This window comes from Leuresthes tenuis, unplaced genomic scaffold, assembly GCF_036924035.1.
Source record: "Leuresthes tenuis unplaced genomic scaffold, fLeuTen1.0.hap1 SCAF_1, whole genome shotgun sequence".
Taxonomy (NCBI): Eukaryota; Metazoa; Chordata; class Actinopteri; order Atheriniformes; family Atherinopsidae; genus Leuresthes; species Leuresthes tenuis.
Genome location: NW_027325355.1, coordinates 7,344,346 through 7,361,275, shown reverse-complemented (window position 1 = coordinate 7,361,275; position 16,930 = coordinate 7,344,346). Strand labels below are relative to the sequence as shown.

General features: G+C 43.1%; 1 protein-coding gene and 1 pseudogene across 1 annotated transcript; one reads left to right on the top strand and one right to left on the bottom strand.

Annotated features, from left to right (window-relative positions):
* Positions 1-6,773: 6,773 nt before the first annotated feature.
* On the top strand, positions 6,774-6,892 carry LOC140296928 (5S ribosomal RNA; annotated as a pseudogene).
* Positions 6,893-10,299: 3,407 nt separating this feature from the next.
* LOC140296429 (neoverrucotoxin subunit beta-like) lies at positions 10,300-15,473 on the bottom strand. The gene is made up of 5 exons (XM_072379721.1): positions 15,413-15,473; positions 14,706-14,910; positions 12,854-13,015; positions 11,631-11,677; positions 10,300-11,504 (listed from the first exon to the last, which is right to left on the bottom strand). The coding sequence occupies exons 1-5, from the start codon at positions 15,471-15,473 to the stop codon at positions 10,960-10,962; spliced, it is 1,020 nt and encodes a 339-aa protein (XP_072235822.1). The 3' UTR covers positions 10,300-10,959.
* Between the last annotated feature and the right edge of the window lie 1,457 nt (positions 15,474-16,930).

Here is a 16,930-nt window from a genome sequence, read left to right as displayed (position 1 = left end):
AAAAGCTTTGGCATCTTCAGATGTTTCACTGAAACATTTTCAGTTGCAGTTTTAAACTGAAGCTATGAAATCAGTTCTCCTCAGTATAAATATTAAGTTCTGTAATCTAGCCAAATCATTTTAGGCCTTTTAAATGTATCATTTAAATAATGGCTCCTGATATGATGCACTCAGCTGTTTTAACACACCTGATCAGGATCCTGAAGGTGTCTGAATGATGTCCAAAGCTGGTGGGGAGACTGGCTGCCTGCTGCTCTCAGGCTGTGATGGTTCCAAGCATCCATGAAGAAGGAAAGTTGCCTCTGCAGCTGAGGCAGAAAAGCCCAGTGGAGAGCAAAGAGATGACTCATCATCAGGGGTCAAAAGCCCTTCTCTCTCCAGGCTGAGAAACAGAGTATGGAATGGGTCAAGGACTGGAACGGAAACATCTGTCCATCAGCGTTCTATCCTGGAAGAACAAGAGACATGATTCAGAGAAACATTCCAAGCAGGAAGAGAAGATGTTTCTGCTCTGAATTAGAACTTCCAGCTGGTGGATGTTATGACTCTACAATGAGGAAACTGATGCTCATAAGTTCAGTGATGGCTTTAGAAATGTGTGTCCAGCCTAATCTGGTCTTGGTGGAGCACTCGCCTGAAAAACTAAGTCTGAAAATGTTTGATGCTGCTGCAAATACAAACAGTTCCAACACAAGAAATAAGAAGAAGGAAAACATGTCTGAAGGTCTTTCCCCCTCAAATATACTTTACATTTAGGAAATATGAAAAAACAACAGGCTCTGAAGCAGATGACAGATGTCATTCATGCTTTGTTCAGTGTTTTCTGTCAGTAATGGAGGACAAAGCAGAGTTTGTGAATGAGGCCAGTGAGAGTCCTGCAGAGGAACAGCAGGATGAACGTTGGGGAATAATAACACTCGTTATGTGCTCTCCTGCAGAGCTTTTCTCATAATACATCGCTATGGAAACCTCACCGTTGGTTATGGAAACTCCTTCCAGTAACGTGTGAGTCTGGGTTCTCTCCTCGCTGTTCCACCATGAAATGGGCGACCTCAGTATTCTCAGCAGCCTGTCAGAGCGCACAGGTGATGGCAAACCAGACGTGTTGATGGCACCAAGGAAGCTCTCCAGCACTGGAGATGCTCCATTGTTTGTTGCAGCAGACAGATGGACAGTTAAACGGCTGAAGCATCTATTCCAGCGTGAAGGACAGAGAAAAAGAAGATATAATGCATCAGATCTAAATCTGAAGAAGGTTCATTCACAGCTTCTTTGACACAAAGCAGAGAGACTGCACTGATGCAGCTTACAGAGGACTTTCACATAAGGATCCACTTCATATCAGACTCACTTTGCAGCAGCAGTCCCCTGGCATGAAGGAATGATTTCATCATTCTGTGTCCTGTGTTTGGGGGACTTAGTTGGATTTCTGCAAAGACGGCATCCAGCTCTGCGTCACTCAGTCAGAACAACATGTCCGACCTAAACCCCAGGAACTCCACCCGGGGAGTCTTAAGGTCGTTCAGGTTAGAATTCCACACTAAGACAGACGTGATTTCATGTAGATCTCATGGACAGATCTCGCTGCCAAACATTCCCACAATGCACTTGGGCCTAACAGGTCTGGCAGTCTTTCCCAGCAGTGGATCCACTGACCTGTATGAACTGCCTTTCTGAGCTAAAATCATCAACTGGTTCACAGCTACGAGCCCTTAACTCACTGAACAAACTACAGCTGCAGCAGTGTTGTTCAGGCTGTTCACAGCAGAGTTAAACTGCAGTTTAACTCACTGATGACAAGGTCTTCTCCTCCTGCCTGATCCCATGAAGATAAACTCCTCTGACACACTGATCCACCTCCACACCTTCAGCACCACATTCACTGAAGAACCTCTGCATCCTGCACTCTGGTCAGTTCATTCCTCTGTATCTTTATAGAAAGTGTCTTTCTGTCTGAGAAACACTCAGTGTTGAGCAGAAAGTTCACTCTGCACATACCTGCCTCTTTCATTCAGAAACACAGGCGTCGCTTTGAAGATACTTTGCCTCTTCACATAACGTGTCCATGGGTGTTCATGACAGGCAGAGACACAGATGCAGACCATACTGAGGTTAAAAAATGTGCGACATCTAGTGGTTATTAGAATAACTGCATGTGAAAAGAAAAATGCTGGCCATGACATAACTATTATTTTTTTTTAATCCTTAACGGCGCTTGTTTTCTAATAATAGTTTTTTCGTTTAACTAATCATTTAACCAAGTGAAGCTATTTTCTAAAACCAACCGGAAAGAGACAATGTTTGAAGTGAACTTGTTTGTTTACGTGTAACCATGACAACCAACAAAATGGCGTCCGTGCGGGGGAGAGTCGCGTTATTTAAACATGCGTTTTAGGCTATACTACCTTTGTTTTGTGACTCTGACCAAGTGATGTTATTGCCTAAATCCAAGTATGAATTGATAAAAAGGTGTTAAAGGAAAGTGTTGATATGTTCTCAAAGAATTTTGAAGCAGAGTCGGTCTCACTTGACACAAAGTCAGTTGGTTAACAGATGAGTTCAAAGGCATTCAAAGGGGCGCTACAGATGCCCACAAAAGCACAGATGTGTCTGCTTGTATGAACATTGGACATAACATCAGTGATGTAAGTTGCTGTACTGTAGAGATTTTTGTGGAGCCCAGGAGGAACACCTGCTCAAAGTTAATGCACCCCGAGCCTCGGGGCTGTTGTAAGATTAAAAAATTGGAGTCCCAAAGCTGTAAGCTCTGGACTCCAGGTGGTGGCTTAATGTCTTCCCCATCTGTCAGGGCATCCTACTGACCACTTCATCCAGAGGAGAAGAGCGAGACACCGGCCAGCCGCCTCGATCCAGGACCGACGGAAGCCGCCCAGAGAGGCTTCGGCGTCGGTCCTGGACCGAAGAGCCGGCCGATGTCCCACCCAGCACGCTCCAGGCCAGGACAGTCTATCAGACTCCATAACTACCACCTGTATCACTGCAGGAGGGGCAGAGCCCACTGCAGAGACCCTGGAAGGAGTCTGATAGAGAGGCGACCCTTCACGGCTCCTCGAGGGAACGTGTAGGATTAAACTTTCAGTGGTCCTACTGGCCCTATTTATATGATTTCTACGTTCGAAATATGATCACATGACCAGTAGACACCGTCACTGTTGCCCCTGTTTTTACCATATATGGAAAAAAAGAACTCACAGAACCTTCCATAAATGGAAATCTGCAAACGTCAAACGAATATCCCCAAAATAGGGGTCTATCAGTGACATGATTGGTCACGTGTGCAGGTGAGGTTGGACATGCATGCCTCACCCCAGCACCTCCATGCTCCATGGAAACATGGATCAACATTAGCCTTTCAAGCCAATTCTGTGGTAAAATAGAGGAAACATGTGGTTCCAGCACATATAGAATTGGGAGAAATGTGAGAAATAAGTGAAACACTGATGCTAGTTCATGTTTAACAGCTTTAGCCCATTAAATACACATCTCTTTTAAAGGTCAACTGTTCTGGCCAACTGCTTAATAATACTTTATTTATTTTATTACGTAGGATAATGTTTTGCCCTTCTTGTGGATTCAGCCTTGAATCAGTTCATGTGGCAAGGACATCAGATTATTGAGTCCTGATAAGACAACTGAAGGCAGTGTTTAAAAGACATTTTAAATTGGACTTCACAGTATAACTACACATTCATCTGAATACATGATCTCTGAACAACAAGATTATCATTGATCCACTGACTCTCTTAATGAAATCTGATTACACTGTGAATCAGGAAGCACAGTAAGATGTGCAGTGGAGTCATTACACAACTCTGGGAGTTTGAAAGAGAAGCAGAGGCAATCACACTTCCAAAAGAATAAAACACCACTGAAAATGTTCCACTTTGGCAAAGGTGAAAGGCTGGGAAAGCCAGCAATTTGGTCCACTTCAAACTTTGTGTCATGACAGCTTTCTGATACCATTTCTATTTAGAATTCCAGAGGTCCCATTTTTAGATTGAGAATGCTTCGTCATTGGAGAGCCTGCAGGACCTGATCGTACACAGCAGCACCATGCTGCAGACTGCAGGGTGTTTTAAACGTGTTGGGTCAATGGAGGAAAAGCATTCAGTTATCAATGATTACCTTCAGTGGTATTTAATTGATAAGAACCACACAGCAGTTGAAAGGTAGTTTATTTTATTACTCTTGCCCAGAAAGAGTTACGGGTAAAACATGTGACTGCCTGTTAGTTAAAATCCTCTGTATTATTGCATTATGGCTTCAAAGATGGACTTGGCAGCTTGCAGTTTGTCACAGCACTGCAGCAGTAGCCTACAGTCCTGACCCCTGTTCTGTCACTCAAGTGAAAAGTTATCTGCCACAGACACGGAAAACTTATTCCAACCCCAGCTTAGTCCTGCCTGAAGTAACAAGAGGAAAACAAGAAGTTTGTGGGCAGACTGCCTTCTGACTGCGAAGGTTAGTCAGTTTAATCTTTATCAACATAAAATATCATCCCAAGTCTTGTTTTAGATTGACATTTTCAGTAAATTAGTCCAAATGCTTTCTGCTTTTAGAAAGAGACTCTTCAGTGACCCTGGAGGAGATCTTCATGCTTGCCACAGGTGTAGCAGGCAAACCTCCTGCTGGCACGGATCCTGGAGCGTCCCTTCAGCTCCTCACCAGTTCAAACTACCCCATGGCAAATACATGTGCCAACACATTAAAGCCGCCTGTCTCTGATAACTACAACAGCTTTAAAGCCAACATGAACTTTGGAATTAAGAATTCCCCTGGCTGTGGATGCTTTTAAACACACTGAACTATGAACACCTGAAATGTCCCAAAAGAAAAAGGTTTTGTTCAGGTTGGAGATGTTAAACACTCAGCTTTAAACTCCTGTTTAAACCTCTGTTCTGTCTTCTCTTTTTAAAATCTACAAGGTGCCGGTGTTCCTCTGTGCCGGAGGGTAATGCATAAGAATAAAATGTTTTGCCATCCCAGTTTATTCGTCTAAATGTGAACTGAAGATAAAGTTCAGCCATGTTGTTCAGAGTGATGTAGTTCTCTACAGCAGAAAAGGTTTCAGTTTGTCGTTCCCACCAACATGCCACACTGAACAATACTCTATTCCAGATGTGTCAGGTTCTCTTATTGTGTTCATCACATCAAATCCTCTGACTGTAAAAGAGTACTTTTGTTTCAGAGGCTGCCACATCGCTCTGTAACCTAAAAGCTGCCTGATCCCTGAGGTTCCTCAGAAAAAGCTGCCTGCACAGCAGCAACTGGAGCGTAGTTCTTCCTCTCGGTCAGGTCTGCATTTTGTCTTCTTTTGAAAGTGCTGACACTCAATGAAATGTTGTGCTTGGTTGCCAGTAAGTCCAGCATGATTTCAGAGGCAGGGTCCTCAGTGAAATACTTGTGGATAAGTTCATCCACCACGGCTGCTTCAGGACCTGATGGATGAATATATGAAAACACCACATGAGAAAAAGTAGATCCACTGCATTTACACTCTTTGGTGTCAAGTTTTAAACAATTATGGATTAACAAAGTAAGAAACTGCACTTTGTTAACGGTTCACTTAGTTTCTCATACATTTAGTGTTCATCCCAGTAGCTAAAACAGAGTAGAGTAAAATGCCATACTATCTAGTGGAATTTGACATTTTATTTTGAGGGTGCCTCTCTGTTTTTGTGAATGTATTATTCTTCATCTGTTGCATTTAACATAAGCTATATGTTTTGAGTTTATTTGTTTTGAGGTATTCTCAATAATAATTCACGGTACAATGAAGACATCCATAATCTTTAAGAAGATGATCAAAATATACCTTCCTCTTGAAGATTTCTGCAGCATGAGCCACAGTGTGACAGGACAGGCTGAAGATTTATTCCACAAAATGGACAAAACATCATCTGGTAAAATACAAAGGGGAAAGGACTTTTAGCTTACACATGATGGTAATTTGTTGTGTAAAGTTGAGAAACTAACACTCATCTCACTGACAAAACAGTGATAACAGCACAGTTAATAAACATGATCCAGCATCAGTGTCTCACTTCCTTCTCAAACTTTTCCTAATTTCCCTCTCTTTATCCGTTAAAACCCAAGCGTTGTGGCTTGTTGTGTTGCTTTTGTATTCTTTGACACTTCAGGGCCACCGTAGAGACCGCCTGGGAATACCAGCTGCTGTATTCGTGGCACCTCATTTAAGTGAGTCTGTTCTAACAGCTTCCAGCACTGCTCACCTCACAGACTTCATCTGTCTGAATTCTTCTGGAAAACAAACACAAATTTTATTCTCTCACCTTCTCAATTCTCTGTATTGTTGAGGATGGTGAGAAGGGAAGAGTGAGGGGTTTCCTCTGAAAGTCCACTGTCATCTCCACAGTGTTGAGCGGGTTCAGCTCTGGGTGGTTCTGACTGCCCAGAGGACCAGGCTGGACCCTGCTTGGCTTCCAAGATCAGGTGTGTTCAGGGAGGTGTGGCTGTAAGCAACAGTCACTGTGACAAATATGGATTATATAGGTGCTGGAACCATGTTTCCTCTATTTTAAATCAGAGTTTATTTGAGAGGCTGATGCTGATCCTGCACATGTTCTTCTCTCACATGTTGGTTCTCTGCAGCTGGAAATGAGACTCTCAGATAACTTAGTGTCTGTCAACCTCTTCTGTTCCCTGTGTGTAGTTTTGTGTTCAGCGTCACACAGAGAGACCGAGGAAGCTTAATTTAATAATATATGTTGTTTCTGCATCTCACTTCCCTCACTTATGGCCGTACTGCCCTGAACACACCTGACCTCATCTGATCTCAGAAGCTAACTAGGATTGAGCCTGGTCATTACTTAGATGGGAGACTGTCTGGGAACAACAGGTGCTGTAAGCTCTTTTGCTTCTCTACAAAAACCAAAGAGGAAGCTGCTGTCCCATTGAACTTCATATGAAGTTGGAAATTATCTCAACAACTTTCCCATTTTTCTCCAAAGACTGTGAATGAGAGCACACACAAATCATGGCATCTCATCTAAGTCGGTCTGTTCTAACAGTTTCCAGCAGTGCTCAGCTCACAATGACTTCATCTGTCTGAATTCTGAGAAGTTAAAACATTTATAAAAAGTATTCTATCAAAATAATACCAAGAAAACTGTCATAGGAATTCAGGAAGTTTAGTGATATTAAGTAATTTCCCTCAAACAGATCAGTCAACATGTCTGTACTGGAGTTACTGCATAAAGTCTCATATTATATTTAAAGTCTACTTTCATCAACTAAAAAGAGGTCGAGAAACAATCAATTCAAAGACATATAGATTCACTTGCTGTGTATTTAAAGTTTGCTGCTCATACACAGAAGGTGGTTTGAAGAAATATTTTAATAGTTTAAATGATGGACCCCATAGAGTTTAGTCCCCAGAATGACCGAGATCATACATTTACAAGCACAAGTTGTTCCTTAATATTAGTTTACTTCTTTTATAAATACTACTTGGATATAGTATATAGCAGAGTGTTAAAGCTGTTTCTTTTGGTTTCTGTGGTGTGTGACTTCCTCTCAGGAACACAGACAGCACGCAGACACATGTGACATCATGAACAGAGAAGGAATATTTCTGTGAAACATTAAAGCTGTAACGGATCAAATACAGGTGCAGATGAACAGGTTTTCATTCTAATCACACATGATGTTCAATACACACATACAGCAATCTGTTGTATTTTTGTACTGTGCTGTGGACTGTGCTGTATCTTTTAAAATGGCTTCATGTTTAATATTCTATAGCAGCGAGCAGTTAATAATGCACAGACATGAGAAATTCAAAGGAGAGTCTTTGGAGTCTTCACTCCTGGACCTGTTGCCTAGGCGACCCGACCTTGGGTAATTATTGATTGTTGAAACAATGTCAATAAAATCTCCTTTAACTGTGAAGGAAGTGGAGTCTTTATTGATGGAAATGTGTCGCCCTCTGGCGGTGAAAATATAAATAGCATCATGTCAGTTGGGAGTGTTTTTAAACGACTGAATACTTTGGTAGATTTCTTATCATTGTAATAATGAGCAACTGGACTTTCTGAATATTTCAGATTTTCTCATCTGAAAGATGTCTTCAGCTTTAACTAGTTGGTGACTGTCGGCTTATCAGCAGCTTAAAGACTATTCACACTTGGCAGGTCTGTACGGTCACACTGACACACCTCAGTCCAAACCATCTGTTTTCTTTGTCCAGAATGTGGACATTACTGTCCTCAAAAGAGTGTCCCTTCACCTTAAGATGGAGGTGAACTGCTGAGCCTCCAAACTGTACATCTGTATCTGTCAGATAAAAATATGATGACTCTGCAGAAACGGACATTCAGGACCAGAGGGTGAAGAACTTAGAAGATGGGGACCTCACCCAACCAGAAAATGATGTTTGCAGCAAAGCACTCAGTTTTACCATTTCTCCACAACAGCTGCCAGTGGTGGACCTCATCACAGCTACTGAATCTGTGATAAGGACTGACAACATCTCAGAAGAAGGCAGAAACAAGTTCAGGAGGAGGAGGAGAGACACTCTGAGGAGGAACAACACAAACTGATCCCCAAACAGAACAAGAAATGACGCAAACAAATAAATGGAGTCCAAACGGATCCTGAACTTTGATGTCTGAATCCAGATGTTGTCAGTAAGAAATGTGGATTAGAACATGTAGAAAAACTGAACAAATACTGCTGAGGCTGCTTCACAATGTGATGGAAATATTAATATTTTCACAAATATATCAGGTGTGAGTGTTGAAATTAAAACAATATGTGATTTGTTCTGCAGGAACTGCCTCATTAACAAGCTTCTGCTCTCAAACTGCACAGATCTGAGCGCAGAATGTGATTTGTTGAATTGCTGGACATTTTCTGATCTTCCCATCCAATTGAAAATAATAAACACACTAAAACACACATTTCTTGTGTAAATTAAACTTGTCCTGAGAGAAGTGGGTGCAGAATATTGAAAATACAGCCCCTAAAAAGACATAAAAAGATCACACCAGCTTCTCAATGAGGAACATACATGTACATGTAACAGTTAAAGTCAGTTTTTGACACTTATTTTGCTTTTGATACATAATTCTTGTTCTGACGATCAACATATTTTATTCACAGCAAGTTGTGTCCCTCCACACATGTGCAACACTTTTACCAAAACCAATTCAACGTGGCATCAGAAAATAAACCGCGAGTGACACGACCAACAGGAAATGACATCATCAAGCCATGTGCTAACTAACACAATGAATAGAGCAAAACTAAGTCAGTAACAATGTGTAAAATGCTATTAATCCCACAGCACTTTACACTATGAAAGTATATGTAGATGTGCACAGAAAAGTGAACATCTGCACAAAGATGTCCCGGTTATCAGATTTCTATGGAACATTTTACTGATCTGATCTGCATGCAGTTCTGTCTTCACCCAGCGTCTGTTTGACTGATTAAGGGAGAAAAGTGCTGATATGTTGGCGGCCCGTTAGCCATGGTTTGGTGAGGCAGAGTAAAGCTGTTCTCTGTGCAGCATCTACAGTGGAAGTACAGCAGATGTAGGGGTGCACGGTGTAAAACAGTTGTGTTCACAGCTGGTTTACTCCCCTGTTACTTGTGTCCTCTGCAGTGTGTTTGGGATAATGTGGGATGGGAATGTGTGAGCGAGCTGCTTCTGGGTTTTAGCTGTTCAGGAAACGGCTTTAAGGTTGATGGTGTGGTTTTGTAAATTTAACTCTTTATAATCAAGTGTTTGTAAGAATGAATGCGTACAGGAAATACTAGAATATTTTGTATTGAAACTATTTTGTAAAACAGAGACACCTCCTCTGTAAGGATGTGGTTTGGCACCGTCAGTGGTCAGTTAGTTCGTTAAGGCCTGCTGATGGTGGAGGATGATCATGTCCCACGATGCCTCCATGCTGTTCTTGGCTCTGTGCACCTTTTCTAGATAAATTAAACAAATAGTTTTGCACCATATTCTGTTTCTGCGTTGCTGTCATCAGCTGCTCAGAAGCTGCCTGGTTACAGTCCTCTGATATATTTAGTTTCTCTGATCTTTTCCAAAATGTGTGAGACCCTCCACCCATTGCACCGTCATCTTTATTACAGAAAGAAGACAAAGTCTTTGAAAAGTTTCAGTCCATTATTTAGATTATCCTCCAGTACAACATAAAATAATAAAAACAATATCAAAAGAGCAAAAAAAAAGCATACATTCTGAAGGGTTACACCTCAAATATCAAGATGTTTGACGTAATTTACATTTTCCACCATTAATTATTATTGAGGTGATTAAATATTAGTATGTTTATTTCAACTTGTTTGTTTTCAACTCTTAAAGTCCAAATATTGTTTGTAAAGGATCATTTCAGTCCTCTTTGTGAGTGTTCAACAACAACATTTAGCAACTTTCTGCCATCAGATTCTAGTTCCAGTCCAGTTGTCCTTTCATCATCTCACAGGAAGTGAATGTGGAGAAACATCAGGATGAACCCTGGCTGCTCACCAAACTTCTGCTCATTGAAGCAGAATCAGTGAAGATCTGTCAGCAGGTTGGAAATTCATCTTGGCTGATTGCAGCTCAGTGATTCCTCTCTGATATCACAGTTTGTCACATGTGCAGCAAACTAACTGCAGCTGACATGAACTGAATGGTCTCAGTTGAATTGAGCTGCAGAGAAACACAACATACTGATATTCAGTGTGAAGCTTTGACTGGAAACACACAGAAAAACAACATCCTGGAAGAATAGCAGCTTCCATCTTTAAAGGACTGGAAGAGGAAGAAGTTTCCAAGGAATCATTTAGAAGAGTTTCAAACAGAAACTGACTGAATCCATGAATCTGAAAAGGTGTTTCTGAGTGAAAGAGACAGACATGTAAAGACTGAACTATCTGTTCAACAGTGATTCTCTGACAGGAGGAAACTCTTTATACTCAACACAGAGACAACCAGGAAACAGGTGACCAGACAGTAAATCCAGGATGCAGAGGTTCTTCAGTGAATGTGGTGTTGAAGGTGTGGAGGTGGATCAGTGTGTCAGAGGAGACTCTGTAGAAGGACAGAGTGCCAGCAGGACGGTCCACATACACTGCTGCTCTGTGAGAGACAGAGGAGGAGGAGGAGGAGGAGGAGGAGGAGGAAATGTGTGTTCCTCTGTTATTGTGACAGACAGAGTAACCGCTATTAGAGCACCTCAGACTCCAGGACTGATCATTGTATCCAAACAAACAGTCTCCTCCTCTCCTGCCGATTCCTCTGTAACTCACTGATATATAAACTCCTCCTCTCCACTCGACCTCCCAGTAACAGCGACCAGTCAGAACATTTCTACACAGCAGCTGATGACACCAATCATCAAATCTGTCTGGATGATCAGGATATGACTGAACCTCCTCCACACATGTCACCTTCCTGTTGTTGTCAGACAGTTTCAGGTTTCTGTTCACTGTGTTTGTGTCGATTGTGAGTTGACAGGAATCTGATGGAGAGAACAAACACAATCCAGCTGCAGTTATTGATCTATCATCTGTTCACTTTGATCAATGAGTGATGTGACAGTGTGAAGATGGTTGGATGTCATGAATCAGATGAAGAACACACTTACACTTCCTCAGACCTGGTGTCAACCATCGTTCTCCAGCAGGCTCCACCCTGAAAGCAGGAGGGGGGGTCAGAGCAGCACAGTCTCTTTCAGCATGCAAACATGGACATTACATGGCTCTCACACACACATTGTTCTACACTGAGAAAGGAACAGGAAAACGTCTGGACACATCCACTGGAATGGAGCATCTGAAAACTAGAAGGAAAGCTGTTTGATCAAAACTGAAACGTACAAAACTCCTTTCAATCATCTCTGCAGAGCAGATTATGGACTCATGCAGAGATGCTTTCATTGTTTGATTTATCTCAGAAAAAGGAGGAAAAAAAAGAAAGTGAATAAAGAGAAGAACGATGGATGGAAGGAAATCTTTCTGAGCTCATTCTGAAGTTTAAAAGCACCAAATGTTTTCTGCAGTCAGATTATGGAGATGAAGTTTCTGTCTCTGAATTCAACTCTTCAAGTTTGGAAGAATTTTCCCTTTGATTTTTCACTCATTTCTGAATCCAAATATGAGCTTTAAGAATTCTAATGAAATCACTTCAGTTTCTGACATCATGGTCTCTCCTGGTGGTCACATTGTTTCTGCTGACTCCTCCTCTCAGTATGTTTCAGGGCAGCCAAACATCCAGATCCTTTCTCAGACCCATTGGTCCATCTGAATGCTGCACAGCCAGCCAGGGGAAGACATTCATCTAGAAAAGTTAGACTAGAAACACTCCCCTCATTCCACCCTCCACACTGAACATTAAAGGCTCAGAATAAGATCAGAGGAGAGTCTATAGTCATTGGAAATAAATTAGCTGCCAGGTGTTGTGGTTTTATTGATCAGAATCACTCATTTGGAGTGAGGGACACAGGTCTGATCCACATGTGCACATTTCCAGATGTACGGTGAACATGGTTTTATAAATCTTTGTGCTAAGCTAGGCTAACATGTCCTGGACCCATCTCTGTATCTGATCCAGGGTCAGAGGACCAACAGACACTTCTCACTGTTGTTCCTGCAGATGTTCTCCTTGTAGACCTCCTCCACAAATATCTGCTGTTTCTGTTCAACCAGGGTTTCTGCTGTGAGCAAAGGAAAAAGGCTCCTACATGTGTGATTGTTCATGTAACACTCAGCAGAAAGCAAAACACAGGGCTGAGTGCAGGACAGAGAACATGTTTCCAGCTCTTCCTCCTCTATCAGACATTGTGTGTGGCTGCAGCAGGCCTCTCCATACCTGAGTTTGTGTGGATCCTTCAGTGCAGCCGTCAGCAGCTTCACTCCTGAGTTTCCTGGATGGTTGTAGCTCAGGTCCAGCTCTCTCAGATGGGAGGGGTTGGAGGTCACAGCTTCAGCCAGAGAAGCACAGCCTTCCTCTGTGATCAGACAGCCTGAGAGGCTGCAGACACACAAAACAACACAGAAACTCTGAGAGAACTGCTCTGAAACTGAAGCTGAATGTCATCAAATGTTCAGAGAAACTGGAACTGTCTCACATTAATGACTTTGTGTCTTCATAAATCTGAGTCAGAATCAAACTACACACGTGGATGAACCTGATTTCTGCTCTCATTTTAGCCACAAATACAGACACTCCCCTACTTAGTCCTTTTCAGATAAAATATGGTCAGCATCCGGACTTTGTCTCGGAGCAAAGATCATCATGGACGATATATTTTCCTTGGACAAGAGGACGGCATCCACAGTGGTGTCACAGAGGCACTATTTTGGATTTGTGTTAAACAAATACAGAGGAACGTACAAGTTCAAAATGTCGACACTGAGGCAGCTGCTGAACGCAGATGGCCTGGAGATTGGTTTGATCTCACAGCTGCCTACTTTTACATAGTAATTCATCCAGACCACAGACAGTTTCTGAGGTTTGCGTTTGAGGGCATTGTCCTACGCATAGCTGGTGCTGCCCTTCGGTTTGTCGCTCGCTCCCCGCACCTTTAGTGTGTCGAAGCAGCATTAGCTCCCATAACAGAGAGGGGTATCGGCATCCTAACTTATCTGGACAGTTGGGCTCTGGTAGAGATTTCCAGAGAGCAGGTTGCTGCACACCTGTCACTTGTTTTGTTTCACATTCAGACGATGGGGTTTTCCATGAATTTTCAGAAAAACTCACTGATCTCGAGTCAGAAGTTCTGATTTCTCAGGCTGGAAATATACTCCATGTCGAGTGCTCGTCTATCGGAGCACCAAGTGGTCGCGTTTTATCGCTGCCTCGCTCAGTTTCAGTTGGTACATATCTGACTACATCTCCATGGTGATGGAGCTCTACACCCCTCCTTTTGAAACTGAGGAGAAGAGGTGGTTACATTCCCTGTGCCCAGTGCATTTGTTGCATGCTGACATTGATCGCACACAGTATGTGTGTTTATCTGACCAGCTGTTAGTATGTTTTGTCAATCCAGCCGGGGGCAAAGCTCTGCCTGGGCAGAACCTGTCTCATTGGATTGTAGAAGCCATTTCTCCCTCCACCTCATGGTGTCGGAGCTCATTCAACCAGGGGTGTGGCAGCATCATGGCCCTGTTTAGAGGAGTTTCTGTGGGTGATGTCTGTGCTGCAGTCAGTTGGTCATCACCACATACTTTTGTTCGGTTCTACAGCTTGGATGTGACAGGCCCTTCAGTGGCTCACTCTGTTCTTTCTGCTGGGTCTGAACTGCACCAGGGTGCTGGTTCTGAACCAGGTTTGACGGCTGCTTTGCGGGGCGTGTATATATGTCCCAGACTATATGTGTTGTACCGAGGGAATCGACTGAAAGGGAATGTAATGTCATGTGTAGAAGTTAAGTTAGAAGGAACGAGGTACAACACTTGTTTGACCCGCTCATCAGTTGGGCTCAGGAGGACAATTCACTCAAATAACTTTGTAGGAATCTTCACTCTACATTATTTTTTGGATGATAATGCAGCCCAAAGGAAACTGACCAAATGACCCAAAAAAGACTTTCCAGGTTCAGGTTCCAGGTTCGTGTAAGTTCCTGTGGTGTCAGAGGCCTAAAGCTGCTGTAACAATCATACAAAGACCATCCACATGTGTTCTGTTAGCTGTTCATAAAAACAGTTTGATGAATCCTGACCTGAGTGTTTCCAGTTTGCAGTTTGGATTCTTCAGTCCAGCAGATACCTGCTTCACCCCTGAATCCTGCAGGTTGTTGTTACTCAGGTCCAGTTCTGTCAGACTGGAGGACTGGGAGCTGAGAGCTGAGGACAGAGCTGCACATCCTTCATCTGAGAGGTTACAACCACTCAGTCTGAGGAGGGAATAATGAGATAAGCAGTAATCTAAACAAAACAAAAACAACAGCAGTATATTCATACACATCCCTCTATATCTGTACTTACAGAGCTTTGCTGGAGGCTTTGACCACTGGCAGCAGCCCCAGAAGAGCCTCCTCTGAAGCAGAGTATTTCTTCAAGTCAAACACATCCAGATCTTTTCCTGATGACAGTAAGATGAAGACCAGAGCTGACCACTGAGCAGGAGACAGTTTATCTGTGGAGAGACTTCCTGAACTCAGGGACTGTTGGATCTGCTCCACTAGAGAACGATCATTCAGTTCATTCAGACAGTGGAACAGATTGATGCTTCTCTCTGGAGACACACTCTCACTGATCTTCTTCTTGATGTAATCAACTGTTTCCTGATTGGTCTGTGAGCTACTTCCTGTCTGTGTCAGCAGGCCTCGTAGGAGACTCTGATTGGTCTGCAGGGAAAGACCCAGGAGGAAGCGGAGAAACAGGTCCAGGTGTCCATTTGGACTCTGTAAGGCCTTGTTCACAGCACTCTGGTAGAAGAGAGTCTCTTTTAGTCTTTTAGACTTCTGAGACGTTGATTGTTCTCCCATCAGGTTGACTCCAGAGCTGATGAAGGTCAGATGGACATGAAGAGCAGCCAGAAACTCCTGAACACTCAGATGGATGAAGCAGAACACCTTCTCCTGGTACAGCCCTCTCTCCTCTATAAAGATCTGTGTGAACACTCCTGAGTACACTGAGGCTGCTGAGATATCGATGCCACACTCTGTCAGGTCTGATTCATAGAAGATCAGGTTTCCTTTCTGCAGCTGCTCAAAAGCCAGTTTTCCCAGAGACTCAATCATCTTCCTGCTCTCTGGACTCCAGTGTGGATCTGTCTCAGCTCCTCCATCATACTTGACCTTCTTCACTTTGGCCTGAACCACCAGGAAGTGGATGTACATCTCAGTCAGGGTCTTGGGCAGCTCTCCTCCCTCTCTAGTTTTCAACACATCCTCCAGAACTGTAGCAGTGATACAGCAGAAGACTGGGATGTGGCACATGATGTGGAGGCTTCGTGATGTCTGGATGTGGGAGATGATGCTGCTGGCCTGCTTCTTATCTCTGAATCTCTTCCTGAAGTACTCCTCCTTCTGTGGGTCAGTGAACCCTCTGACATCTGTCACCATGTCAACACAGTCAGGAGGGATCTGATTGGCTGCTGCAGGTCGTGTGGTTATCCAGAGGCGAGCAGAGGGAAGCAGTTTCCCCCTGATGAGGTTTGTCAGCAGCACATCCACTGAGGTGGACTCTGTAACATCAGTCAGGGGCTCCTTGTTGTGGAAGTCCAGAGGAAGTCGACACTCATCCAGACCGTCAAAGATGAACACAACCTGGAACTCTTCAAAGCTGCAGATTTCTGCTTCTTTGGTTTCAGTAAAGAAGTGATGAACAAGTTCCACCAAGCTGAACTTTTTCTCTTTCAGCACATTCAGCTCTCTGAAAGTGAATGGAAACATGAACTGGATGTCCTGGTTGGCTTTGCCTTCAGCCCAGTCCAGAGTGAACTTCTGTGTTAAGACTGTTTTCCCAATGCCAGCCACTCCCTTTGTCATCACTGTTCTGATTGGTTCATCTCTTCCAGGTGGGAGTTTAAAGATGTCTTCTTGTCTGATGGTTGTTTCTGCTCTGCCTGCTTTCCTGGATGCTGTTTATCTGTCTGACCTCATGTTCATCATTGACCTCTCCAGTCCCTCCCTCTGTGATGTAGAGCTCTGTGTAGATCTGATTCAGAAGGGATGGGTTTCCTGCTTTAGAAATCCCCTCAAACACACGCTGGAACTTCTTCTTCAGAGCAGATTTATGTCGGAAAACTGGGTCAGAAAGTTCTAAATGAACACGACAAATAAGATCAGTCAATACAATACACAGAAAATCTTCAAACTTTTAATTTATCTGAGAATGAGTATTTGAACATGTGTTGTTCTGTGTGTTGAGACATCAGTAAATGTGTCATTTATCCAGCAGGTTAAATCTTTAGAGAAATCCTCTTACTGCTCTGCAGACG